Source organism: Tripterygium wilfordii, chromosome 17 (assembly GCF_013401445.1).
Source record: "Tripterygium wilfordii isolate XIE 37 chromosome 17, ASM1340144v1, whole genome shotgun sequence".
NCBI lineage: Eukaryota > Viridiplantae > Streptophyta > Magnoliopsida > Celastrales > Celastraceae > Tripterygium > Tripterygium wilfordii.
In genome coordinates, this window is record NC_052248.1 from 12,933,218 (window position 1) to 12,957,753 (window position 24,536).

The window sequence follows — 24,536 nt, forward strand, 5'->3', positions numbered from 1 at the left end:
GAACCTCTAACGAGATTCCTTACGCACCAAATCCAAAAAGATAACCCGCTACGTTATGGTTGAGTGATTTCATAAAAACAAAACCCCTCAATAATAAGAAATCTAGCCTCATGTGATGTCATATGGTTTGCGTCACAACTCTTATCTAAGAACAGTGTGATCCGTGTGATTAGCGGAATTTACCTAGATACCCTTTATTCAAAGAGTCGTAAGTTGCCGTGCTACCATAAGCAAGAAGGGCATTTGTGGTAATGGACCTCGCAAGAAGCTAGAAAGTAGAAAGAGTGGCTTGACTCGTAGTAGCTGAAAACAAAATAAAGAGATCAGAAGCAGCGACGAAACAACGAAGAACGTGCCAGCCACTGTCTTCTTCCTCCCACGTCACAGACATGGAAGGAGAGAGCTCAAGCAGCAGCAAGAAGAGGAAGATAATCCACCAAGATCATGATGATAATAGTAATATTGATGATGAAGAGAAGATGGAGAAGTTCTTCGCTCTCATCAAAAGCATTCGCGACGCCCGCCATTGTTTAACGAACAGTTCTGATGACGCTGCGGACGGCGGTGATGATGGAAAGAAGAGAGAAGCCGTTTGGAAGCCTTCGTTTCAACGTGAAGATTTTATGGACGAGGCAGCCCGAGAGTTCAAAGACGATCCTCCTGTGTCTTTAGCAGCGGCTGAAGGCGTTGTGGACGACGTGGCGCAACAGTTAAAAGACGACCCTCCTGTGACTTTAGCAGCGGGTCATGTAGCAGGAAATATTGATGAGAGACAGAAAGAAGAAACTAGCAAGGAAGTCATAGACCTGAGCCTCTCACTTTAGTCAAGTCGGTGTTTGTTCTTGTGCTCGATGCATGCTTTCATGTAATTAATCACTAATAATTTACTTTCCATTTTACCCTTTTTTATTATTATTAATTTTTCATATATACACACACACATATAAAAGGGTATAAAACAAACAATTCAATCCATGGTGATTGAATCTAGGTTATTGATTTATTCTTCATTAAAAAGATCCATCTCCACTAGATCTAGTAACCCCGTCATTGTACATCAAATATGTGTTGTCGAAATACACCAAAAAAATCGGTGTGGTGAAGAATCCACGACATATAGATAAGAAGATCTAGATCTCACCGCCATGAGAGACGATGTGGTGAAAAAACTCTGAAACATTCTTTATTCAGCACAAAAACATAAAGAAAACAATAAATCCATACAAGGGAATGATAGATCTATGCAAGGGGAGGAGGAAAGGCAGGAGGCTTGTCGCCGTCCTCCTCCCCCCACTTTAAAAAAAAACTCTCAAACATTCTTTATTATCTTTTCTCTTCTTTTCTCTTCCATTTTTATCATATTTTTATCCATTAAAGTGTGTTTGGATTGAGGGATTTGGAGGAAGGAAAGATAAGAGAGTGATGAATATTTTTATCTCTCATGTTTGGATAAATAAAAAAACGAAAGGAAAGAAAATTGATTTAATTTATTAATTTATCCTTATTTTTATGTTAAAGTATTATGTATAAGGTAAAATAAGTTTTTAATTTATAAATAACTTAATTAGTCATCTCTTCCCTCCAAATGACTCTATTATGAGTAGTAAGAATTTTGACAAAAATTTAATGAAATCTTCCCTTCATTCCCTCCCCATAATTTTTTCTAAACTATCCAAACAAATGAATTGAAAAGAAACTACATTTCTCTTCTCTTCCTTTCTCCCAAATTTCTCAATCCAAACACACTCTAATCTATAATAAAAAAAAGAAAGAAAGAGGAGACACAAACAAGAGAGAAAAACCAGAGAAACACTAACAAAGCTTGTTCATTGTTGTCAAACATGGGTACACCGAATGAAAAAGAGAAAAAAGATGGTTCTAGTCTTCTAGATGTGGTGTGGAAATGTGTATCTTGTCCGTTATCTTCAACCATGTAAGAACTATGTTCTAGGTCTGGGTTGAGAGAGATGAGGCTCGAGGCTCTCGTTTGAGAGAGGAGGAGATTTGTGCACCAAGTTAATCTGAGCACCAAACACAAGGAACTACGGTTGAGAGATGAGAGTTGAAGTGAATTAAGTGGGACCTATATTTTTTCCATGTCAAAAGGAGGGTCAGAGACTTTTGTATTAGAGGACCAATACAGAGCCACTCAAGGTGGACAATTTGCCTACCCGAAGGTAGGCGAAACACAAACAAAACTAAAAAGAAATACAAAAACTAAAACGAATATCGTCAGACATTATGGACGACACCGTATTATAATTTACAACGTTAACAGACACCGCCGAACAACTACAACATCTCTCTCAACCTATCACATAAACACTGGGATGACTGGAACGTTTATAATTGGGATATAACATTAGTCCTAACAAAATGCATGCGACATACTTTGATGTTTGGGCAAGGGACTTTCATTTGCCACGTGTATCATGTCATCATGACGTGGAGCTATGACGCCATATATCACCCCACACCTTCTGAGTTGATGTTTTAGGTGGCCCATCAGAGTAAAGTGTTTTTTAAATTAAAAAAAATGAGGAGATTAATTAAATAATATATGAGTTGAGGTAGTTAATTACCAGTAATTTTGTTGATAAAGTTATATTAATTTGTAGTAATATAAATTTCCCTTCATGATGTTGTTATCAAGGTTGTAAAAACTGGATTGGTAATCGAATTGGAAAATATATTTGTTCAGATTTAATGGTTCAACATAATGAGTTATTAAATATAAATAAAAAAATTATCATATTTTATAATACTCACAATAATATAAAAATACGTTTATAACATGCCTCCATCGAAAATTTACCTTAATTCATAGGCTCTTAACATAAGGAAAAAGGTATTAAGGTCTTAAGTAATCCAAAAGTAATGCAACAAGCATACAAAAGTGACCAACAACATCTCTAAATCCACTTCAAAACCTACCAAATATTTCTCAATTCTCATCAGAGCACGCTCAAGAAGAAATCCAGCTAGTTTTTATATATTGTTTAACAATGTCCTAAATTATGAATTAAAAAGCAATTATTCATGATTTGTGATTGGATCATAGCACGACCATTTGTGACTCTCTCTTTTGGCATTCCATACCAAACCTTTTTGACCTTGTAAAAAGCAGAAAAGAAGGCATTATCCTTGTTTCGTTGCATAGAAGAAAAACAATAATGCTTGACCATAGCAAAGTTAAAATGATGTGGATAAGAAAGTATCGATCGATTGATTAGTTCACGATTAAATCAATATAACTTAGAATCTACCAAAAAAATTGAGAAAAATCTCAAAATAACATACATAGACTTATTTTATTTCAAATATACAAAGATTTAAAGATTACTTAGTCTGACGACTTATAACCCTATAAATACTAAAATTATAAAACCCTAATAGATATAAAATTATCAAAAAATACTAATAATAAAATTAAAAATGGACTTCTAACAAGACAATAATTAAATAATTAAATAATTAAACTAAGACTTAATTATTATAAAAACTACTAAATTTGTCCTACATCGTAATTAAAACCTCTATAATCAATATATAAAGACTTAAACGCGTCTCTCTAAAAGTCATTGATCAATACATTTTTGGTCTTTTGTAGACAGAGGAAGAAACTACGGTAGAGTGAGACTTACAATTAAAGTGGGGCCCATGTCCGCATTGGTAGGGTTGGGAAACTTACAATTGGGATCGCTAGCATTATTGGATTTGATGATTTAAAGTCTCTCACTCACCAAGAAGCAGCGACGAAACAACAAAGAAAGTGCCAGGTACTGTCTACTTCCTCTCACATCACAACGTGACAGACATGGAGGGAGAGAGCTCAAGCAGCAGCAAGAAGAGGAAAATAATCCACCAAGATCGTCATGATAGTAATAATATTGACGATGAAGAGAAGATGGAGAAGTTCTTCGCTCTCATCAAAAGCATTCGCGACGCCCGTCATCGTTTAACGAACGGTCCTGATGCATCGGCAGACGACGCCGCTGACGGCGGTGATGATGGGAAGAAGAGAAAAGTCGTTTGGAAGCCTTCGTTTCAACGTGAAGATTTTATGGACGAGGCAGCACGAGAGTTAAAAGACGACCCTCGTCCTACCGTGACTTTAGCAGCGGGTCAAGGTTTTGTGGACGAGGAAAAACAGTTAAAAGAAGACCTTCCCGTGACTTTAGCAGCGGGTCATATAGCAAGAAATATTGATGAGAGACAGGAAGAAGAAAGCTGCAAGGAAGCCATAGACCTGAGACTCTCACTTTAGTCAAATCACTGTTTGTTCTTGTGGCCGATGCTTTTCAATGTAATTAATTACTTAACTAATAATTTACTTTTACATTTTATCCTTTTTTTATTATTAATTTTTGGGATAAGTATTGACATAACTCTTGAATTTTTGCGAATGAATCAAGTTAGCCCCTGAATTTTTAAAACTGTATTCCATTACAATTTTCGACAATTTAACTAATGTGACAGTAAGTTTGAAAGACACATGTCATGTTAGTAACGGAAAATAGGCTTGGGGCTAACGAATTACATTATTAGAAGTTGAGGGGTTAAATTGATCTTAAATGAAGTTCAAGGGTCAAAATGATCATTTCATTAAAGTACAAGGGTCATTTGAGAACTTCTCCCTTAATTTTTCGTATATGTTTGATGAGTAATTCTCTCCTATGGACATAATTTATGGACCTATAATACGGATTTGTTTTCTCCTTTAAAAATATCGCGATTTGCTTCCTCACTCACATCGAAGTCATGACATCGTCTTCACTCAGAGTCACCCGAAATGGTAATCACAATCCATGACAAGTTTAGTAATGGAAGCGGTGTCTTCTCCCAAAGACATTGAAAGTGGTGTCTTCACTCGAATGCGTGGTCTTTATCGAAGTCATTGGGAATAGTCGCCACAGGCAGAACATTATCATTGGGCTTCTCTTTAGGGCTTTGAAATAAAAAGAAAAAGAAAAAGAAAAAGGGATTGTTGCAAATTGATGGCCGAAACATATTGGACATTGTTATAATCAACGGTTGAAACAATTCCGTAAATTACGTTCGCAAAAGAGAATTTTCAATATTTGATATATGCTTAGTTCATCTTCTCTCTTTTTCTCCTATACTTTTATCATATATATTTTAAAAAGACCAAAAAAGTATTGGCTTTTAGAAAGACGCGTTTAAGTCTTTTATAAATTGATCATAGTGGTTTTTTTTTATTATAACTTTTATACTATGATCAAGCGTCATTATTTTCCTTCCAAGTAAAGACACAAGGATGATGTCCTCTAAAATACTTCTTTTTTCACTAGGTCAAAAAAGATTTGGTGTGAAAATGTGAAAAGAGAACGTCACATAAATGGTCGTGCTATGATCCAATCATAAATCATGAATCATTGCTTTTTAATCGATACTCAGGGACATTGTTAAGCAATATATCAACTACAAGGTTGTAAAAATTAAACCGGATTGGATCGGCTGGTCGATCTAACCATCAACTAAAACTCTATCAGATTCGGTTGATGACATACAAATCGGGGAATGAAAGAACTGAACCTCTTTTGAGAGAATTGGATGATTTCCAGTTGAATCGATCGATTCGTGCATACCGGTTATTTTCTTCTTGAGCTTGTTCTAAATAGTTAAAGTTGGCACTTGAATTCGATTTTGAGATGATTGTTGGTCTCACTTTGTTGTGAGTTTGTTTCACTATTTTTTTTAATGTTAAGAGCCTCTGAATTATTGGGAAATTTTCAATGAAGACGTGTTATTGACGTAATTATTATGTTCATTTGATTTGTCTCCGATCAAATCCCGATTCAATAAACCATCAAATAATAAAAATTTCCGATTCGATGATCGGTTTGGTTTTTACAACCTTCATCTACAACATCATGATACAGAAAAAAGGTGTCTTAGATTACAACAAATCAATATAACTTTATCAACAAATTAATCAACTACATCAATTCATACATTATTTAATAATCTCCCCCTTTTTGAATTTAAAAACACTAATGGGCCACCTAAAACATAAGGGCAAATGCAATGGGAATGAATTTGCTGGGCCAACATTTTTGTTGGCCCGGTCCCACCTCTATTACACAAAAAGTCAAGTCAAACACGTATTCTAATACAGCCACATCAGCAAAACACAAATTTCTATACACTTTTTCTTCCCACACACTTTCTCTTTCCATCCAACCCAACAACATTCCATTCCTCCATATTATCCACAACAAAACTACACCAAAACATCAAATATCAATACATCCACATCAGCAAAACACTTATCCCAATACAGCCACATAAGCAAAACCCATTTTACAATACAGCCACATCAGCAAAAGACAACATCTTTGTTGACCCAATACCACTTCACCATTGCATTTGCCCTAATAAGAAGGTGTAGGTGGTATATGGCGTCATAGCAAAACGTCATGAACACGTGGCAAATGAACTGCAAGTCGCTCTCCCAAACATCAAGAACATGTCGCATGCATGATGCATTATCTTACGACTAAGAAATGTCTATTTTTTGTAGCGTAAAATTACGATCTTACCCACGGCATTTATATAATGGACGATCAAATCCAACAATGACATTAATGACAACAGCATGCAGTCCAATGAGTCAATGACATCATCGAAATGTGGCTTTGTCAAGCATATGACGACACAAGCATGTTAACTTACTAGTGCAGATATTTTTTGCTCTCTGATTTTGACTTATGAGGTATCCCGTCAGATCACGTAAACATAATTCTTTATCTAATTTAGGATTTAGGGAACAAATATAAAGAACTAGTCAAAAATACGATCTGCATCAGATTACTTAAAGATTCCATATTTTACTATTTTAGAGAACATATACATAAGGAACCACTATTCATATCCTTAACCATAAAGCCATAAAGATAATTTAAAGTAGCGTTGATTGAATAGAGAATCTGTAAAATAGGGAACCGTGACATTTTATATGTATTTTAGGGAATATATTAAGTGAAATTTGTGTGGATGCTCTAAGTTATAACTCTTTTTTTTCTTTGTTAACGTTTCACAATTTGTTAACAATAATGATATGAATTTCAGCAGTTGATAATCCAGTTGATATGACTATAAAATCATGGCCCATAAAAGTATCTGGAAATGAATTGGGCCTTGTCCTCTAAATTCTAGGCCTGTATCAATATAGCCTCTAATGCTGGGCTTTCGCATTACTACGGCCCGTCTCACTGAGCTTACTAAGTGTGACCTACTTGTGTGAAAAAAAAAGTATAAATTGAATAAATACAAAATTACAAAGAAACAAAGAGAATAAAAGCAAAGTTGAAGCAACAACTTTTGCTCCTCTCATCTTAATTACTTTAATCAATGGTACCTAATTATAATATTAAGTTTGCCAACACAAAGCATCATTAGAGGCTTGGTCAATAAAGTTGTGTGGAATACAACTTTTATATGGAGATTTATATCTTAATTTTGGACATAAATATTAAATTAAGACCCACCCACCCACCCAAAATAATACATATATTTATTATATATTACAATAATTTAATCACATAGTGTTAATATGAAGACTAGAGAGTTGAATTTGAATTCTCATTTAAAAGGCAAAAAGATACTTTTCGTCCCTCAATTATGGGGCAAGTTTCATTTTTGTCCCTAAGCTTTTTTTTTCTCCCATTTATGTCCCTCAACTATTGAAAAGTATCATTTTTGTCCTTTCAAGTAATATTGAGGTTAGAAAAAACCTGATCTGACGAACAACATGATGCCACGTAGGATTTTTCAATGGCCGGATTTATTCGAGGGATAAACATGGTACTTTCCCATAGTTGGGGGACGAAAAAGGGAAGAAAAAAAGCTAAGGGACGAAAATGAAACCCGACCAATAATTGAGGGATGAAAAGTACTCTTTTGCCCATTTAAAATGATTAATTCCTTTTAGTGTTCCAAGTTTGCCACGTCATTAAGCTGATATGGTGCCAAAAATGGTATCATTGTGGAGATTGTTGTGCCCATATATCATAGGAGTTTAGAAATGAATTTTTTTTTAAGAAGAGAAATGAAAATTTAATTTATATAATTCAAATTTCAAATCATTACTGACCATCACAAATTGATACCAACAACCTCTGAGATAACATCATCTTATTGGTCATAATACACCACATCAACGTATGACATGAAATAATCTAGGAGCATTGAATATTTCCTAACTATGCATATCTAATCTAATTGTCAATAATAATATCTCATATCGAATTGATATAATTCAATCGATAGGTATATAAATAAAGGATCTCTCAAACTAGGACACATTTTTGGGTCCTACGAACAAATGTCGATGACTAATGAAAAATAAATTTGTGAAGGCCCGAGAACAACAAATTCGTGTGCGTGAGTTCATGATATAAAGCGGATAATATTTTTGAGATGTTTGCGCTCCCACTTCCTACACTAATGTTATATGTTATATGTTATATGTTACTGTGGTTGCTGAGGGTAAGTAAGTCATTTAAGATTTCTTTAAATTTTTAAATTTTATATACCGTACGAAACACGAAATTAGTTTATGTTATTTTTCATTTTTTCCTCTGCTCATCTTCTTGAAATCTGAACACAGCATGTGGAGTGGAGTTTGTATAAAATTCACGAGATGATTTGAAGACAAGGCAACGAAAACTAGTAGTGATGAAGAGGAAGCACAGGGAAGGAGGAGGGAAAAAGGAAGGTTCCGCCATTGATGATCGTGAAAAGGAAGAAGAAGAGGAGGAGAAGATCAATACTTTCTACAATTTGGTTCGAAATATCCGTGAAGTTCATACCCAGATGCTGATGGGTTCGGGCGAGTCAAAGGAGAACAGAAAGGAAAAACAAAAACAAGAGCCGACGAAATCCACTTGGACCCCATCGTTCACGTGGGAGGATTTTGCCGAGGACGAACAATCCAGATCAGAAAGCAATGCTAATTCTTCCAAGACCAATGAAAATCCTAAAATCGGAGAGAAGAGACAAGATTTCGATCTCAACCGTCCAGTTTAACCCTCTGGATTCGAGGCGGAATCATCTAATCTGTAATTCTATTCCACTCTTACTTTGCTTTGTTTATCTTGTGATTGATGATTATGACCAGAAAGTATTGATCTTTTTTCATATCAATTTGAGAATTTCTTTGATTTGCTTGTGCTGATTTTTTTGATTGAAACCCTAGACGTCATGGGTTTAATTTATTCTTTGAGCATCTCTGCTTGCGAGTTGCCCTACTTGGAATGGAATGAATTGTCCTACATTGAATGGATTGGAGATGACATCTTAGAGTGAGACAGTCCTGCTGGTTTAGGGAGATATGCAGTCAACTAGTATGTCAAATCTCTCCACTTGGAATGGTCTTGTTCGGGTTTATTCACATCAATCCCTTCAAGCATCTCTGTTTGTTCTTATACAGAATCTAAAGACAAGCTTTTCATTGAATTTTATACAAAAAGACAAGTATCTTGAGATCATGAGAATAAAAGGTCGGCAAGTCAGCAATTGTTGTGAAAACGACTTCACCTTCTTCACCAAATAGCTTTTCATTTCTACTTGCAATTGAGAATGTAGGACCCTTGTACATATCATATATCTACACAGTTCACTTGAATGCTTGTTCTGAAGAATTCTAAACCCTTCTTTTCCTTCATGACTGTTCCAAAACCACCCTCCTTTTACCTCAGGTTTGTGGTTCCTAATTGAAATATCTCTCTTTTCTTCTTTTCTCCTTTTCTCTTTATGACTTATGAGTATAATGACAGGACAAGAAATAGCCAGGGTAGCACTTCAACATAAGCTTCATTGCTTTGTCTTATCAGATCTGCAATTTCTTGCATCATTCGCTTGTATTTTCAAAATGTATCTTTATGGTGATAAAGAGTTATGTACTCTAGAATCATCAAACCTGGGGCCGCGCCGCTTTTAGGGTCATGAACCTATAAGATAGTTTAAGGAATTAGCATTGGCTTTCATGTCCTTTACAATATGTTGTGGTCGTTGGCCAAGGAATGAATGTTATTGAATGAATCTAGTGGGAATTGGCAAGAATGGATCCTTGTGGGTGGCCTCATTTTTTGTGGCTTCATCAAGTTGTAGTTTTTCTGGAATTTATAACATCCCCAACGGGGCTAGTACAAAGCCAACTATGAGCTTGCTAGATAGAATCTGCTCTGATTATCATACTCCAACTCTTAGGAAGGGAAATGTCTATGCAATTGAGCGTAAACAATGTTCACTAGAAAGTCGCTACGAGAAAAGAGATTTATATCTATTGTACAAATTTCTCGTACCAATAAGAGCGAAAAAAAGAAGGCATATGTCTCAACATTTCCAAGCGAAAACAACATACTGAATTAAAATGGAGTAACTTCCTCTGCTAGTTTGATGCTGAGGTTGAAGGACTCTTGCCCAATTTAGATGATCCTAGTTCTACTGCTCTTGGACTTGGTCCTCTTGGACTAGCTTTGGGACTGCTCTCCCCTTTTAGTTCGCTTAACCGAGGACTGTAGGAAATACTTGGGCTTTGAAGGACTCTGGGGTCATTTGCTGGTGTTGCTGTGGAGCTTGTAATCTTAGGACTGCCCGTATGCTTAAATTCCCCGCGACTTCTAGTTATAACTTCATCTAAAATCTCAGTGTCCCCTGCATAAGGAGAAGCTCCAGCACCCAGCTCCGCCTCCTGTAAAAATAGAGAAATTGTTATAACCCTAAAGTGCTTAGAGAAGTTAAAATGTGGATTAAGATGATTCTTTGTGTTGTTAGAGAAGAAGTCGTACCGTTGCAAGATTGAACGGTAAAGCTGGTGCCTCTTCATACTCTGCTGCATCCAAGTCTTGAAGATGTACCCCTTTGAAAAACTTAGGAAGAAAGTATTGTCGTATAGGTACCAGAATCATGATCATCAGAGGAAACATTAGACCGGCAATTGGAACCCAAGTAAGTCCAAAACATGCGAGCAAATAAGTTGTTTGGAACATGGTAAATGTCGCAATTGTCTTGAACGGCACAGTTTCGACAAAAGTGGCATGGTAATCTTCAAGGACTCTGCACATACATGTTTAGAGTAAGGGACTAATAGAACACTAAGTAAGTAAAAAAGTGCAGGGCATAGGGTTATTACTTGTATCTTCTGCTTGGAGCAGTGAATAGCAATAATATCCTCTCCCAAAACTGGTTTCCAGGTAAACTTTCTATGGCCATAAAGGCAAAGTAGCCCCAGAGGACTGAAGTTGGGATCATTTTTAGAACTGGGAGGGCTGCAACACATCCTCCCACCATTGTAGCTTGAAGCAAGTTACTGAGACGTTGTTCTTTCACTTCAACGGGCAATAGATCATCGATTTCCTTCTCAATGTCAAACACTGTTTCATCAACTGGGGCATTCATGTTTCCCATACTTGAAACTGCTTGAATTGTTGATTCCTTCAAGTCCTTTAGGCCCTGCTTAGAAAGATTTAAAGGACTCAGGTCACAGAATAGGAGAAAATCTTGAGTCTGATGACTTAAAGAAACTGAATACTATTTCTGTTTTTCATGGGGATATATAAAGTAATCATACTCTGTCTGCGGGATTTTGATATATTAAAGGGGTCTGCATTTGTTGATATGCTTCTTGCATGTTTCCATACAGCTGCCCCAAGCTTTCATTCTTTCTCACACTTCCGCGCGCAGATGCAACAAGCCGATTACGAAGCAACTGCATGAATAGACAAAGACTGTCGTGAGAAAAGCTTGTTCTTATGAATTATGAGGTCCTATGTAGCCTCAGGAAAACAAAAAGAAGGAATATTTCATGTTTTAGCAGAAGGAATGGAAACTACCTGGTGTTTAAGAGTAGCCAGACTCTTTGTATGCATTGGAGATTGTGGGATAACTCCATTTGAGGGAGGGATTCCAATAAGTCCACAAAGTAATGTCTGCCACCAAGAAAGATGTAATTTGATATCAGGTTTGAGAATTATGGATAACTCCATTTGAGGGAGAGATTTTCCAACTATCCTTTGTGGGGTTTGGCCTCATTCTCCCCACATGGGCTTTGGCCCGGTCTTACCTATCGTCAGCGTGGAGCGGGCTGGATTGGCTGCCCCACTTTAAAGCTAACCCAACTGTCCGGTGAACATGTTGGGTTGGAGAATTCACGGTTATCAAAAAAACTAAAAGTGAAAGGTGGAAGGGAGTTTACGTACCAAAAATCCGAGAAGAAGTAAGTCGTAATGATATGAAGGGGGCTTTCTTAAGTTGAAGTCTTTTTGCTGAGCAAGTTGAGATGCTACACTATGGTCGAAGTAGTAAAGTACTGCAATCATTGATGCAGGAATGAAAGCTCCAATTATGTAGAAGATTGGAACATTTAGCATTTCCTGTCATATTTCAGGTAAATGGTTAGAAAACTAATACGCGTTGTAGATTTTCGTTGATATTCTCTTAAACTCATGTAGCCGATCTCAAACTTTTGGGATAAAGGCTTTGATGATGATCGGTTTAATCTTTTACGGAGGTACATGGTATGCTGATATTATACTTGCCTTAATGACAGTCCAGTTCGCATATGCACCAGGAGACCAAGGATTCGGGCTAAAGAGACGGCGCGGGATCCCTTCCGGGACACTTTCCTTTGGTATGTAGGAAATAGCAGTCCAGACTACAACCATTAATGGCACTCCATAGTCTGCTATGAGGCTTCTAAGCCAACCTGTTCAAAAAATTAATAATTTTAGTAAAGAAGATACTGAATATCCAAAAAGTCATTGCCAACTCATATAGAAGAATCCTTCTGTAACTTTACCAGATCCATATCTCCAGGATCTTGCCTTTCTGCTTCTCAATGCAGTTAGAAGCAAACCAAATGACAAAACCAGAGCGAACATCCCATTTGAAAACCTCCAAGAAGGTATGAACTCTGTCAATTTTGGGTCTGATCGTTTCGGAATGCGAAACTCATCGACAAGTCCCTGAACAAGCAAATGATTTTAAGAACCTTAAAGACTTTTAGCAGAAAAATATGACAGTGTAGTATAGAAGTGAAGTTGACTCTTACTTTGATGGCTTGTTGCATGAAGAGCATTGCGATGAGCAGACCGAACAATTCTCCGGCGACACGAGTAAACCTATTGATAATTGAACAAGCGCCTAAGATGGCCAGCAAGAACAGCAAGATTGCTGTCCAGACACATACCCTGAATAAAGAACATGACCAGACAAGTTATGTCAAAGAAATTCTATACTGGACATGGTATTTTGGCATAAATTCAGGGAAAATCGATGCAGAAAACAGCTAACCATCCAGTCCAAGCGAGAAACATGTCGCGACCCAAATCCGATCTCTCTTTCGCAAAGTTGAACATAAATGTGTACATAATGACAGTAGGCTCTGCAACTCCTAGTATCAGCAGAGGTTGTCCACCGATGATCGAATGTATAATCCCGCAAAGTGCAGTGGATGCGAGGGTTTGAACTGCTGTGAGGACTCCCTCTGAAAGTAGAAACCATTCAAGATTTAGATTAAACCTACATTTATACTTATTCATCAAGTAAGCCAACGGGTATAATTTGAGATCAATTACCAGTATCCCTCTCCAGTTGCTCGCCAAATGAAATGACCGGAATCGCGGAAGCGAAGAATATGTATGTGGTTGGAGCCAAAATCCTGCAAAAACAATGCATTTGAATCAAGCAAACAATACTACCGGTAAAAATAACAGCAGAAATGCTATTCAACCTGATAAATTATACATGTACCTGAAACCTGCCTTGAACCCACCAGTCCAGTCTTGCTTGTAACACATCAATCTCCCCCGAATATCATTCTTGATTCCGCGAAAAGGCACGAACGTCTCTTCCATCGTTTGATCTCGAAAACAAGCGATGCACAATCCCAAGAGTCTGTGAGACAGTGATACTAATCAAGTTACATGATTTGGGTACCTACAGAATGTCAAAGACAAAAAAATGTGCAGAAGTTCTAACTTTGTTTTACAATGTGTGGGCAGAGAAGAGGGGAATATGGGATGTTATAATATATAGTAATCAAAGGCATCAAGGAAGGTGCATGGTGGGTAGTTTTGTTTTGTACTACAGACAGCAAAGAGGGTTAGAGAAGCAAATTAGAGTGTTGAACGTCCTCTCAATTATCTCTGGCTTTAGGGACACCAATCCTCTGCATCTTCTGTGATTTCCTCATATTAGATGGATCCCTCATTGTGACCATTCATAGATTCACTGGACCTACTTGAAGTAATATGAGCTGTTGGATTAAGTTGGGTGATCAAGAGGAGATGGAACAAGAGATGATGATGCTCACACTTTAGTTTTGCCTCTGCATTATTATTTGAGCACATCACTGCCACTAGTCAAGTTGACTTCCTTTCTCTTAGAAACCAAGCAAATAACAAACACATTATTTAAATAGCTTGGGCGGGGGGCAAAAGGTATGGACTTGGGAGGTCTTGAGTAGGACTGTATAAAATTTATCGAAAAACCGAATCAAACTGTTAACCTATCGAATGGTCGGTTTTTAATAAAATTTAGAACCGACAGAAGTCAAAAAAATCGACAACGACTGACCGACCGACCGGTTGGTTACATTTATGTCAAAAACCGATCGTTTTCACCCTTAGTCCTGAGTTTGATTCCCACTGGCCACAATACCCTTGTGGCCACACATTGAGATTTGACCGAACTTACTTGTCACCAGGTGAGAAATTTCTGTATGCATGGATTGATGACTAAAGTCTAGACCCATGTCAAATGTCCAAAGGACAAGCTTATATGGTGTTGTTATTGAGCCTGACGACTCGAGTTTAGGTCCATATTTGATTTCCAAATGACAAGCTTGTATGCGTGGATTGACGATTTGAGTCAAGACCCATATCTGATTTCCAAAGGAAAAGCTTATATGATGTGGTTCTGGGTTAAAGATAATGTATATTATAGGATATTCGTTCAGATATTGAATTTGCTTAGGACAATTAAATTAATTAGAAGATTCATAGTATGCTCTACAAATGAGCGTGCGCTGTGATTTTGTTAAAAAGAATATTTTACAGAAATTATGCTTACAAGTGACTTCATATTTATATTGTTTAATTGCTTCGACTTTCAGATGCAGAGGTATCAAGTAGGTATCAATCAAAGCAAGTTTTATTTTATTTTATTTATGTTATCTTTAATCGTCCAATTAAAGCTGCTAAATGCATGATATACACCACCAGAGCCAACTCATTGGCAGATAAAGTCAAACATTTCTAAAATAATTCACACAATTATTTTTTTTTATAATATTTTCCTTTCTTTATATAATCCATTTGCAATGTAATGTTGCTAAAGTAAGAAATGTCAACAAAATGACGTGGAGAAAAAAAAATATTTACAGTGTTTTTTTCTGAATTTGTCTTTGGCAAATGTCGTCATCACAGATTTACAGGGTAGAAGATAATGGGTGTTCTGATAAAAACAAAACAAGGGTTGGTTTGTGTATTTTTCATGTATTTTTTGTTTTCATTTTTCAAAAAATATAAAACAATAGGTGTTCTAAGAGCAATGGTTTAGGATACACCACGTGGCATGCGTGATAATACTCTCTCACCATATTTATTTCATTTATCAAATGTTTTAAGAACATTTCATTTTTAAAAAACCTAGGAAACATAAAACACGAAAAAAAAAAGACGTTTTTTTAAAAAGAATGATAATATTAACAGGTGTCCTAAAAACATTTGTTAAGGATTGATTACAACGTGACATGAACATTATCTCACTTTTATATATCTTTTTCAGATATCAATACACTTTTGTTTCATTATTATCTAGTGTCGTGAGGACACAAGTTAACATTTCCTTTAAAAGAAAAAAGAAGATAGAGAAAACACAAGAGAACCCTATCTTTTGTCAATCTTGGCAAGAAGAGCACACAATCTCTTTGTTTCCGAGTAGAATTATAAAATTATTGGGCATGGACTTGTCATTTCATCACTTCATGTCGAGACGTTCCGTGAAGAGTGTATTCATTCCATTCCTTTAAAAGTTAAAATACTAAACCTTTTCTTGCTACTTTTCTTTACATCTTTTTTTTTTCCTTCCCTTTTTAGGTAGTGGGAAGTGTGATGTATTTGGTAGAAGAATCAACACTGCTTCCATGCTCTCTGTCACAATTTGTTTTCAAGCGCTGCATGATTAGCACAAACACCAATCTGGATGACCAAATTTGTCCGACCCAGATTAAACAAAGTTTGAACATGAGTTATATGTCCGAAATCTGAGTCCAAACACAAAATTTTTGTCAGATTTAGAACTGGATCCGGATCCAAACACAAAATTTTTGTCTAATTTAATTGTTCAAACCTTAACCCGAATTAGATTGTTGTTTGATTTACTTATCCAGATTTAAATCAATCATGATTTGGTCAATTAAGTACATCCGAAATCTAATCCAGGTTAGAGTCTTGACATGTAAATATTTCATAAAAATATGTTGTTATTCGACCCAAAACCGACTAGGAACCAATTTCTTTGCCAGCCCTACTGACCCACAAAAGAGTATTTGAACAATAGTAAGTGCAACTACAAAAGGTCCAGATGCAAGCGAAAATTGTTTTCAATCTTTATTTGTTTCTTTTCTTTTCTTTTCTAAAGGACTCCTTTTTCACTCCTCTTTATTATGCTGGAGTTGCATTCAAAATGATTTTGTCTCGCACAGCCCCTTTTTTTTTGAAGGATTCAGAGGCAAAGACAAACCCACCTTCCAAAAAAGGCACATATTCCAGTTTCAATACAACTATTTGGTTTTAGTGGGTAGGCCAAGCTTTGATGATGGAGGAAGCTTTACATAATCACATCACTCTGTTCCTGCAAATGCACTTGATTAAGCATTTTGTCAAAGCTTACATATTTTTAGAACAAACAACAACTGCCTAACATTACCAAGGTTTTTTATGTACCAACTTTCTTTTGTTAAATGATGTCGGTTTTTAAAGTCCAATAAAGTGGAAAAGAAAACGTTTTTAATTCTCTACACAGACAATTAATATGATTTTCTTAATCATTTCTTTCTCTATCTGTTTATATTTTAATTACAATCATGGTTCTCTTAATCATTCTATCTATTTTTCTCAGCTGATTCGATCATGAGACCTATATGTAATGGGAAGGTCAATATATTACTTATTTTCTCAACTAAGGTCATATAATTGAAACCACATATGTCTAAGCATCTACATAGAGTTCTGGATTCATAATAAATGGTATTGAAAACTAAGCGTATGAGACTAAGTAGGGTCTTAACACCAAGTAAAGTATATATAAGTAGCACCTCCCCCTTTAGAATGACATAAGATTCTTACACCAAATTTCTGGACAGGACAAATACTTAACATTTCCTTTTAATAGCACAAGAGTTTTGGCTGTATACGGTTTATGTTGCAACCCCAAATTGTTAGAATAACAACAAATGGATGATAATCTCAGCCCCCCTTTGTCTCCACTATACTAACCAGGAAATTATTAGATCAGAAAACAACACGTAAATCGGTCACCTGACAGCGAAAGCTTCTCTGCTTTGGTAACTGCACTTAAAGGGAGAGGACTGAAACTCCGTGAAGGGCCATAGAAATGAGGGAAGCTGTTGGAACCATCCACAATTTCATATATCAACCCATCTCCAAGCTGCAAATAGAAATTTAAAAATGCAAATATCATCACTCATCAGGGCCCAAGAAGATTTTGGACTCCAATCAATAGTAGAATAAAGATTAAGTTTTGAGTTTAATAAATCCAACAAAAGGAAAATTAAGTAGAACAACAATTCCTTCTCGGCAGTATCTACAACTAAGGGTTCATAATTAGGGTCAATCCTGTACTATTCCGTTGTCTTATATTTCAACAAATCAAAAACTTTGATGACTTCAATGTCTTCATTTATAAACTCATTGCAATATTATATGCAGGAGATAGTGTTAAGTCTATGGATAATAAACAGAGGACAAAAAAAACACTAATAGCCCACTTTTTACAGGCCAGCAAAAGGTGCATGTGCAAAAACTCAAAACTTTCAATAACAAAAAAAATGCTTTGTAGCCACTGTAGACGTATACTTGTGTATCGTGATTACACAGTAAAGGAATGTGGTCGCTCAGAAAAAAAAAAAGTGCTATCTTGTAAATAGTTCTGTACTTCTGTTAACTCTTCATATCCACCAAATGTTGAAATGCTTACAGCTACGTGGTCCTCTGTCTTAAACAGCTTAAAGCAAATAGGAATGAACTGAATTTTCATAGAATGAGGAAATTGGTGTCTCATTTTGTAAAATAGAACCTTAGGTTGCTATGTATAAGACTTAAAAGGCTCGAACACATCTTTTAATTTGCTTGAAGGGTTTATGGAAGATCGTAGATCTCTCTTTAGATTGAACAGTTCTCTGCAATCCTCATGTTATGTGGTGTCGGGATTTCTTCCTCTTGATTTGGGCTTGTCCGTAGACAGACTTGGCAAGTCGTTTATCATTGTTCTTTTGTTTTGGTACTCTTTTGGCCTTTACCATTACTCAGTGCATGTGCAAAGAAATTAACATTAAAATCAGTTAGTATCTTTCAAGATGTTCCATTCTAAGGATACAATTAGAGAGCACAAAAATGTGTGTATTTTCTTGTAAGAGGTTTACTTTAACCATTTTCAATGTCCCATCCTCTACTTTTCCCCCTTTCCCAAACAATGGTGTCAAAAGGAATACTTCACTTGTATGAGGAGGATGTTCTCTATGAGCCTCAAAACCAACCTTTTCAGCATATATGTAAGTCCAACCAATATTGGACCAATATCCGAGATGATTCTATTGGACAACAGTTTAGATCATTTTGAAATTAATAAAGCAAGATAATCGATGAATTGAAGCAAGATGTTCCATTCTAAGGATACAATTAGAGAGCACAAGAATGAGTATATTTTCTTGTAAAAGGTTTGATTTAACCATTTTCAATGTTCCAGCCTCCACTTTTTTCTTTTTTTTTTCTTTCCAAAACAATGGTGTCAAAAAGAAAAAAACTGACCTTTTCAGCCATATATGTAAGTCCAACCAATATCGGACTAATATCCGAGACGATTCTATTGGACAATAGGTTAAATCATTTTGAGTTTAATAAAGCAAGATAATTGATGAACTGAAGCCATAATATATTCTACACTAATCAGCAAAGACATAAACCTTAAGTTTCTTCAACCAAAGCATAACATTGAACACCCAAACGGAAGGAGAAAAAAAACATAAAGATGGATATGTAGATGCTATTACCCTTCTAATTGATAAACCCTAATAATAAAGACACGTTTTTGATGGTCAAAGGTCTCAGCAGTATTCACAATTTCTTTATTCGATTCACAGTTTACTTCCAATTCCACAAATACCAAACTGAAGGCTTGAAAAGGAGTATACGCATACCTTTTTAGCATCAATTTGAAGCAAGTACAAATCCACCTTCGTGTTAAGGAAAAAATTCTGTAAAGTTGATTGTACCTACAATGGAATAAAACATAATATCCGGCCTTCGTTAATCTTCCAAACTTCAGCATTCACATTCGAAATTTAAAATTCGGAAAAAAATACTCCACGAAAAGGTAAACCGACGAAATCAATCGACTGATCTTCTGAGACCGAATCAAGGAAATGAAAGAGAGAAAGAGTGACCTGGTCGAGCTTGCTTAGATGGATGAAGCCAGAGGACTTGTCAAGCTCTCCACCGAAAATGGATCCATTTTTCTGGAACTCCTCCCACTCCGCCGCCGTACTGATTCGGTACACGTACTCCTCTTCGGCTTCCCTCGATCCCTTCTCTGCAGCCATTCGCTCGCTTCAGCACCAACAGCCAACAGTCAATTTTGTTTTATTTTCTCTAATATTGGATTTATTTCTCATGGGCTGATTGGGCCGTTGATGGGTTTTCTCATATCTCATAAGTTCACTGGAGGCCCATTCGGCCTCAAAGATCCAAGTGGCGTTCATTCGTCATTTCACTTCAGCGTGTATAATATCGAGGCTGGTCAGTCTCAACTCTCAACTCTCAACTGCTCTGATTCTTCCACATTCAAGACATTCAACAAGGAACGATCATGGCTGCTATGGCGAAAGCAGGCGTACTCACTCCTCTCCATTCCAACCTCAGAGAGCTTCCTTCTCTTGAATCCGCTTCGATGCGCCTCAAGTTCGGAGGTAGTCGGTTCTCTCGGCTCAACGTTGCGACTCTTAAGCAAGCCAGAAGTTCGTCTCCTCTTCCTGTAATTAGAGCCCAAAGCTCTCCTGGTAGGATTGGAGACTTCAATTCCACATTTATTTTCACTACATTTAATCCTTCTTGAACATATTCCTGATTTACCGACATTTTTTCCTTAATTTGACGATTTCGTGTTTGGTTGGTCGCAGATTATGTTCCGGATGTCAAATTTTACAAAGTGGAGGCAATTCTCAGGTGATTTTCTTCGAAGAAACCGTTCATTTTTTCTTTTCTGAGATTTGCTTCCGATTATGTATACATGCGTAGGCCATATCACCATAGCATTTTTCTTTTTCTTGGAGTATTTATCTTGTTTCGGTGGAAGAGCTGATTTGTTTCATTTAATGTTCTCAACACAGGCCCTGGCGAGTCCCACAAGTTTCATCTGTAAGAGCTAGTGAACCTTGGTCGCTGCTTTGTGTAGTTCTTGTAGAATTTCCTTTGCGAGTTGTGCTCTTTATACATTAATGTCTGATGATCCTTGACCACTGCTTCTGTATTGCATGTAGAATTTCCGTTGTTAGTTGTGTTCTTAATTTGATCTAGTAATTGATTGGAAATTTTATTTGTTATAGGGTAGAAATTTGAGCTTCTTCTGTGGAGTATTGCATTTTTTCCTCCATACATGAACTTGAAAATCTTTAGCTCAAACAAATATGTTAAATATGGGTCAACAATTAGGAAGTCGACCACACATGTTAAATGTGCCTTCATAACAAGTGTCCACGTGAATTTTGAATTAAATGTTGGTACATTGTATGCGTAATTACTGTGAAAGCTTTACCGCATTTTGAACAATAATATCATCCATAAACTCTTTTGAAGTCAAAGTTGTGCTGACAGAGATGATCAAGATATCGAATTTACCATTCGAAGAGCATTCATGAGGCCAATTGGCTTAACGATGTCTTCAGGAAATACTTCTTGGAATAGAGAGATAATCAGTGACATTTAGGAGTAACGTGGCAGTTGGAGACCAAGGAATGGCACATTTAGGAATAATGTGGCAGTTGGAGACCGATGAATGGCACATTTAGGAATGTTGCAGTTTGAGACTTAAGAATTAAGATAATGACCCTCTATGAATAATTGACTAAGTCTGTTTGTTTGTTTAACGTCATTTGCCGTATGTCAAAATTATCCATCATATGCTTATCAAGTTTGCCTTTCATGGTTTTGTTTGGACAGCATTGAGACCTGTTGTTGTGATGAAAACCTTGAGATTCTGTATTCCCTCGTAATTTTTCTTGACACTGATGCTTTAGTTCGAGTTAGATGCTTCCTTTAGCGTCTTGCCTCATGAGTGCCTCACATGTTCTAATCTTGAGTTTTTTTATGAGTTTCTGAGGGCCTTTCTTCTATTCTAGTGGTTAATCTAATCCCATAGAGTCGTTTAGCTTTCAGTCATTTGCATGTTTCAGCCAAGTGGAGAATGAAGTAGGAATAGCATAATATTTTTTATCTTCAAGTTACATATGATATTATGCTGTGTATTTTGCACTTGCTGGAGAAGTCACGTCCTAAGTTACTAGAAACAGATATATATATTTATCTGGATGTTATCCTAGCTCGGCTCAAGATACTATAATATCCATAAGCATTTTTGTCTTCATTACCCCTTTTCTCATATGAAAAATATTGAAGTTAACTTGTAAATGTTGAACACAACTCCTGGTTATCTGTAATAACAGTTAGCAATCAAATAGGCACCCAGTTTGACATTCCTTTCCCCAGTCTAAGATGCATAGGGTGACTGTTAAAACTTGTTTGCATTTGTATATGCCTCATGGTCAGTAGTCCTAATTCCATCTTCCAGTACCGGTTTTGGCTTTTCCCCCTTTGATTGTAGAATCCACATTTTACTAAAGACAGAAAAGTGATGGTATTTTTGTGCCCGTAAAAGACTTTATTTAGCCTACCTTGCTTAGCTAGTTTGTCTTTACTATTTCACTGTTTTTTTTTTCTTTTTGTCTTGCTGCTATGGCAAGTAAAGGCTCTGTTGAAAATGGGTATTCGAGGTGTTACAGTTTCTGATGTTCGAGGATTTGGTGCTCAAGGAGGTTCCACTGAGAGGCAGGCTGGTAATTAGTTTTCTTATTGAAGTGCTGAAGTTTCTTTTCTAATCCACAGTAGAACCATGTTAATAATACAAAATAGTTTCACCATACACGTTTATAACCTCTATTGTCTTTGCCTTTTCTTAAAGTCCCTCTTGTGATGAGCCATACAGCATGAGGAGAAACCCTTTGCCAACTCAAAACCTTCTCCTTTTCATGGATTCCTTTTTATAATCTTCTCATTCTTTCAGTTAGGGTGAGAATACTACCTTCTTTTTTCTAGGTACTGTTCTTTCCTTATATGTTATTGTCTGCTACTATCCAGGATCGGAATTTTCTGAAGACAAGTTTGTTGCTAAAGTAAAGATGGAGATTGTAGTGAGCAAAGACCAGGTATGTACAATTTAGACCCTCTAAAAAGGGGTCTAGCTGCTGGTATTTAAGCAGCCCTATCTTGTCCCGATCTTCCAATTCCAGTGTGTAAGCCATTCCGTTCTCCTGTTATGACATTATGTTTTGTTTCAATGCACAGTTGCTGCATGTTATAGAGGGATCTTTAAAGCGTGATTGGTGTTTTTTTTTTCTTTTTTATTTTTCGTCCACTATAGTTCATAGCTAAACTATTGCCAATTGGATTCTGGTTTTTGGACATTGCTTTAGGTTGAAGCTGTGATAGAAAAAATCGTTGACGAGGCAAGGACTGGGGAGATTGGTGATGGAAAGATATTTTGTAAGAATTCAAATTATTTGAACTTCACTTCAGCTTTCTTCTCTAGAATTTGAAATTCTTTGTTCTCTTTTCTTGAACATTGAGGCAATTGCTATGAGATTGCTAAAAATTATATCTGAAGTTGTTCCTTTTCTACGTGGGTCTTTCATTTATGCTGTGATCTGGATTTTCGTTAAGCAAAATTGTATATGTGTGCAAATGTTGTATCATTGTTGTAACTGGGCTTGGTTTCTATGCAGTGGTGCCTGTTTCAGATGTAATAAGAGTTCGCACGGGTACCTTACTTTCTTCTAGATAACAAAAAAACTTTCAATGCTAGATCTCTTTTTCTATTCTCCCATAACAACATGACAGTGTCATTGAAATTACTTATCTCCCTTAAAATGTATGAATTTCAGGTGAACGTGGAGAAGAAGCCGAGAGGATGACAGGTGGGAGATCAGAGCTGAGCTCTGCAACATGAAGTGTTCGTGTTGCAGAACTATGGGCATCGCAATCGTCAACTACACCTCTTTCATTTCTAGTTAGGACCTGCACCCAATATCCCATCTTGTTTTTTTTCATGGAACTTATTTCCTGCAGATCTTAGAAGGTTTCGATACTAATGCTATCATTCTCATAGATCATGTTAGGAAGAGAGTTTATGGTATCTTCATCCTGCTGCAAGGCAAGATACATTAATAATAATGACAATGAAAATCCACTCTCTGTTGCTTCATTACTGTGGTTCTAACTAAACCATTCCACTATGATATTGAAAATCCAGAACAAAGAAACAAGAAGTGATGGGTGGTTACAATTGATTATTTCAAGTTGAGCTACATTCTTGAAATTAGGACAGTGCAACCACTGTCTGTTGTGGGGATGCTTAGGCTGTAATTGTGCAATTTCCTTATTATTTGTGCTCGATGCTCTCTGAATGTTTGATGTCCAAGACATGGTTGGTTGATGGTACTTATTCCGTGTCTTTGGCGCGTCCAATGTCCCTATTTCCATCAGGGAGATAAGTATCCTCATTGCCAATCTCCAGCCAAATCCAGGTAGCAGGCCAAGCTTTAACGGCGTGATAAACCACGCAACGCACAAATCAATAGCGGAAACGTAGAGATGAAAGGCCTACCTGACAAATTTTTTTTTTTAAAAAAAACAAGAATTATCTCATGCGAACTTAAAATATGGATAAATAAGGATTTATGTTCTTTTATTTAAAATATGTGAAATTCAAAATAACTAGTCTTATTTCACTTATCTGCATTCAATATATATATTTTTAAGTTTTTAAAGTTCAAGAGTTCTCTCGTGCAAGTGAGTCGTTGGTTGAACGACAATCACATTGTATGTAAATGATCATCCACCCATTAGATCGTGAATTCGAATCCTACTCCTCTCCAAATTTTTGTTTCAAAAAAAAGAGATTTATCTCATACGAACACTTGTAAATCATATTTATTTAGG

General features: G+C 36.4%; 6 protein-coding genes across 8 annotated transcripts; 4 read left to right on the forward strand and 2 right to left on the reverse strand.

Annotated features, from left to right (window-relative positions):
* The first annotated feature begins 328 nt into the window (after positions 1 to 328).
* On the forward strand, positions 329 to 905 carry LOC119983152. Its single transcript, XM_038826836.1, has one exon. It carries the CDS (start codon positions 390 to 392, stop codon positions 822 to 824), a length of 435 nt encoding a protein of 144 aa, XP_038682764.1. The 5' UTR covers positions 329 to 389; the 3' UTR covers positions 825 to 905.
* A 2,661-nt stretch (positions 906 to 3,566) lies between these two features.
* LOC119982877 lies at positions 3,567 to 4,364 on the forward strand. Its single transcript, XM_038826467.1, has one exon. It carries the CDS (start codon positions 3,818 to 3,820, stop codon positions 4,265 to 4,267), a length of 450 nt encoding a protein of 149 aa, XP_038682395.1. The 5' UTR covers positions 3,567 to 3,817; the 3' UTR covers positions 4,268 to 4,364.
* A 4,225-nt stretch (positions 4,365 to 8,589) lies between these two features.
* Positions 8,590 to 9,194, forward strand: LOC119982816. Its single transcript, XM_038826391.1, has one exon. The coding sequence runs from the start codon at positions 8,701 to 8,703 to the stop codon at positions 9,049 to 9,051; it is 351 nt and encodes a 116-aa protein (XP_038682319.1). The 5' UTR covers positions 8,590 to 8,700; the 3' UTR covers positions 9,052 to 9,194.
* Positions 9,195 to 10,189: 995 nt separating this feature from the next.
* On the reverse strand, positions 10,190 to 14,117 carry LOC119982815 (boron transporter 1-like). The gene is given in 12 exon segments (XM_038826390.1): positions 10,190 to 10,717; positions 10,815 to 11,082; positions 11,159 to 11,478; positions 11,597 to 11,734; positions 11,859 to 11,954; positions 12,225 to 12,398; positions 12,564 to 12,730; positions 12,824 to 12,989; positions 13,076 to 13,214; positions 13,318 to 13,595; positions 13,597 to 13,684; positions 13,777 to 14,117. Coding segments are annotated over 12 exon segments (2,241 nt in total). The 5' UTR covers positions 13,881 to 14,117; the 3' UTR covers positions 10,190 to 10,414.
* Positions 14,118 to 16,612: 2,495 nt separating this feature from the next.
* Positions 16,613 to 19,900, reverse strand: LOC119982677. 3 transcript variants are annotated; one of them, XM_038826166.1, is made up of 4 exons: positions 19,712 to 19,900; positions 19,466 to 19,540; positions 17,568 to 17,697; positions 16,613 to 16,875 (listed from the first exon to the last, which is right to left on the reverse strand). In XM_038826166.1, exons 1-4 carry the CDS (start codon positions 19,865 to 19,867, stop codon positions 16,871 to 16,873), a joined length of 366 nt encoding a protein of 121 aa, XP_038682094.1. In that variant the 5' UTR covers positions 19,868 to 19,900; the 3' UTR covers positions 16,613 to 16,870. The 3 variants fall into 3 exon arrangements, with proteins under 3 accessions (XP_038682094.1, XP_038682093.1, XP_038682092.1); XM_038826165.1 differs by having other exon boundaries at positions 16,613 to 16,881; XM_038826164.1 differs by lacking the exon at positions 16,613 to 16,875 and having other exon boundaries at positions 17,313 to 17,697; positions 19,712 to 19,898.
* A 156-nt stretch (positions 19,901 to 20,056) lies between these two features.
* On the forward strand, positions 20,057 to 23,799 carry LOC119982676 (nitrogen regulatory protein P-II homolog). Its single transcript, XM_038826163.1, has 8 exons — positions 20,057 to 20,323; positions 20,444 to 20,489; positions 20,654 to 20,681; positions 22,288 to 22,375; positions 22,677 to 22,744; positions 23,012 to 23,081; positions 23,321 to 23,356; positions 23,480 to 23,799. The coding sequence occupies exons 1-8, from the start codon at positions 20,134 to 20,136 to the stop codon at positions 23,542 to 23,544; spliced, it is 591 nt and encodes a 196-aa protein (XP_038682091.1). The 5' UTR covers positions 20,057 to 20,133; the 3' UTR covers positions 23,545 to 23,799.
* The last annotated feature ends 737 nt before the right edge of the window (positions 23,800 to 24,536 follow it).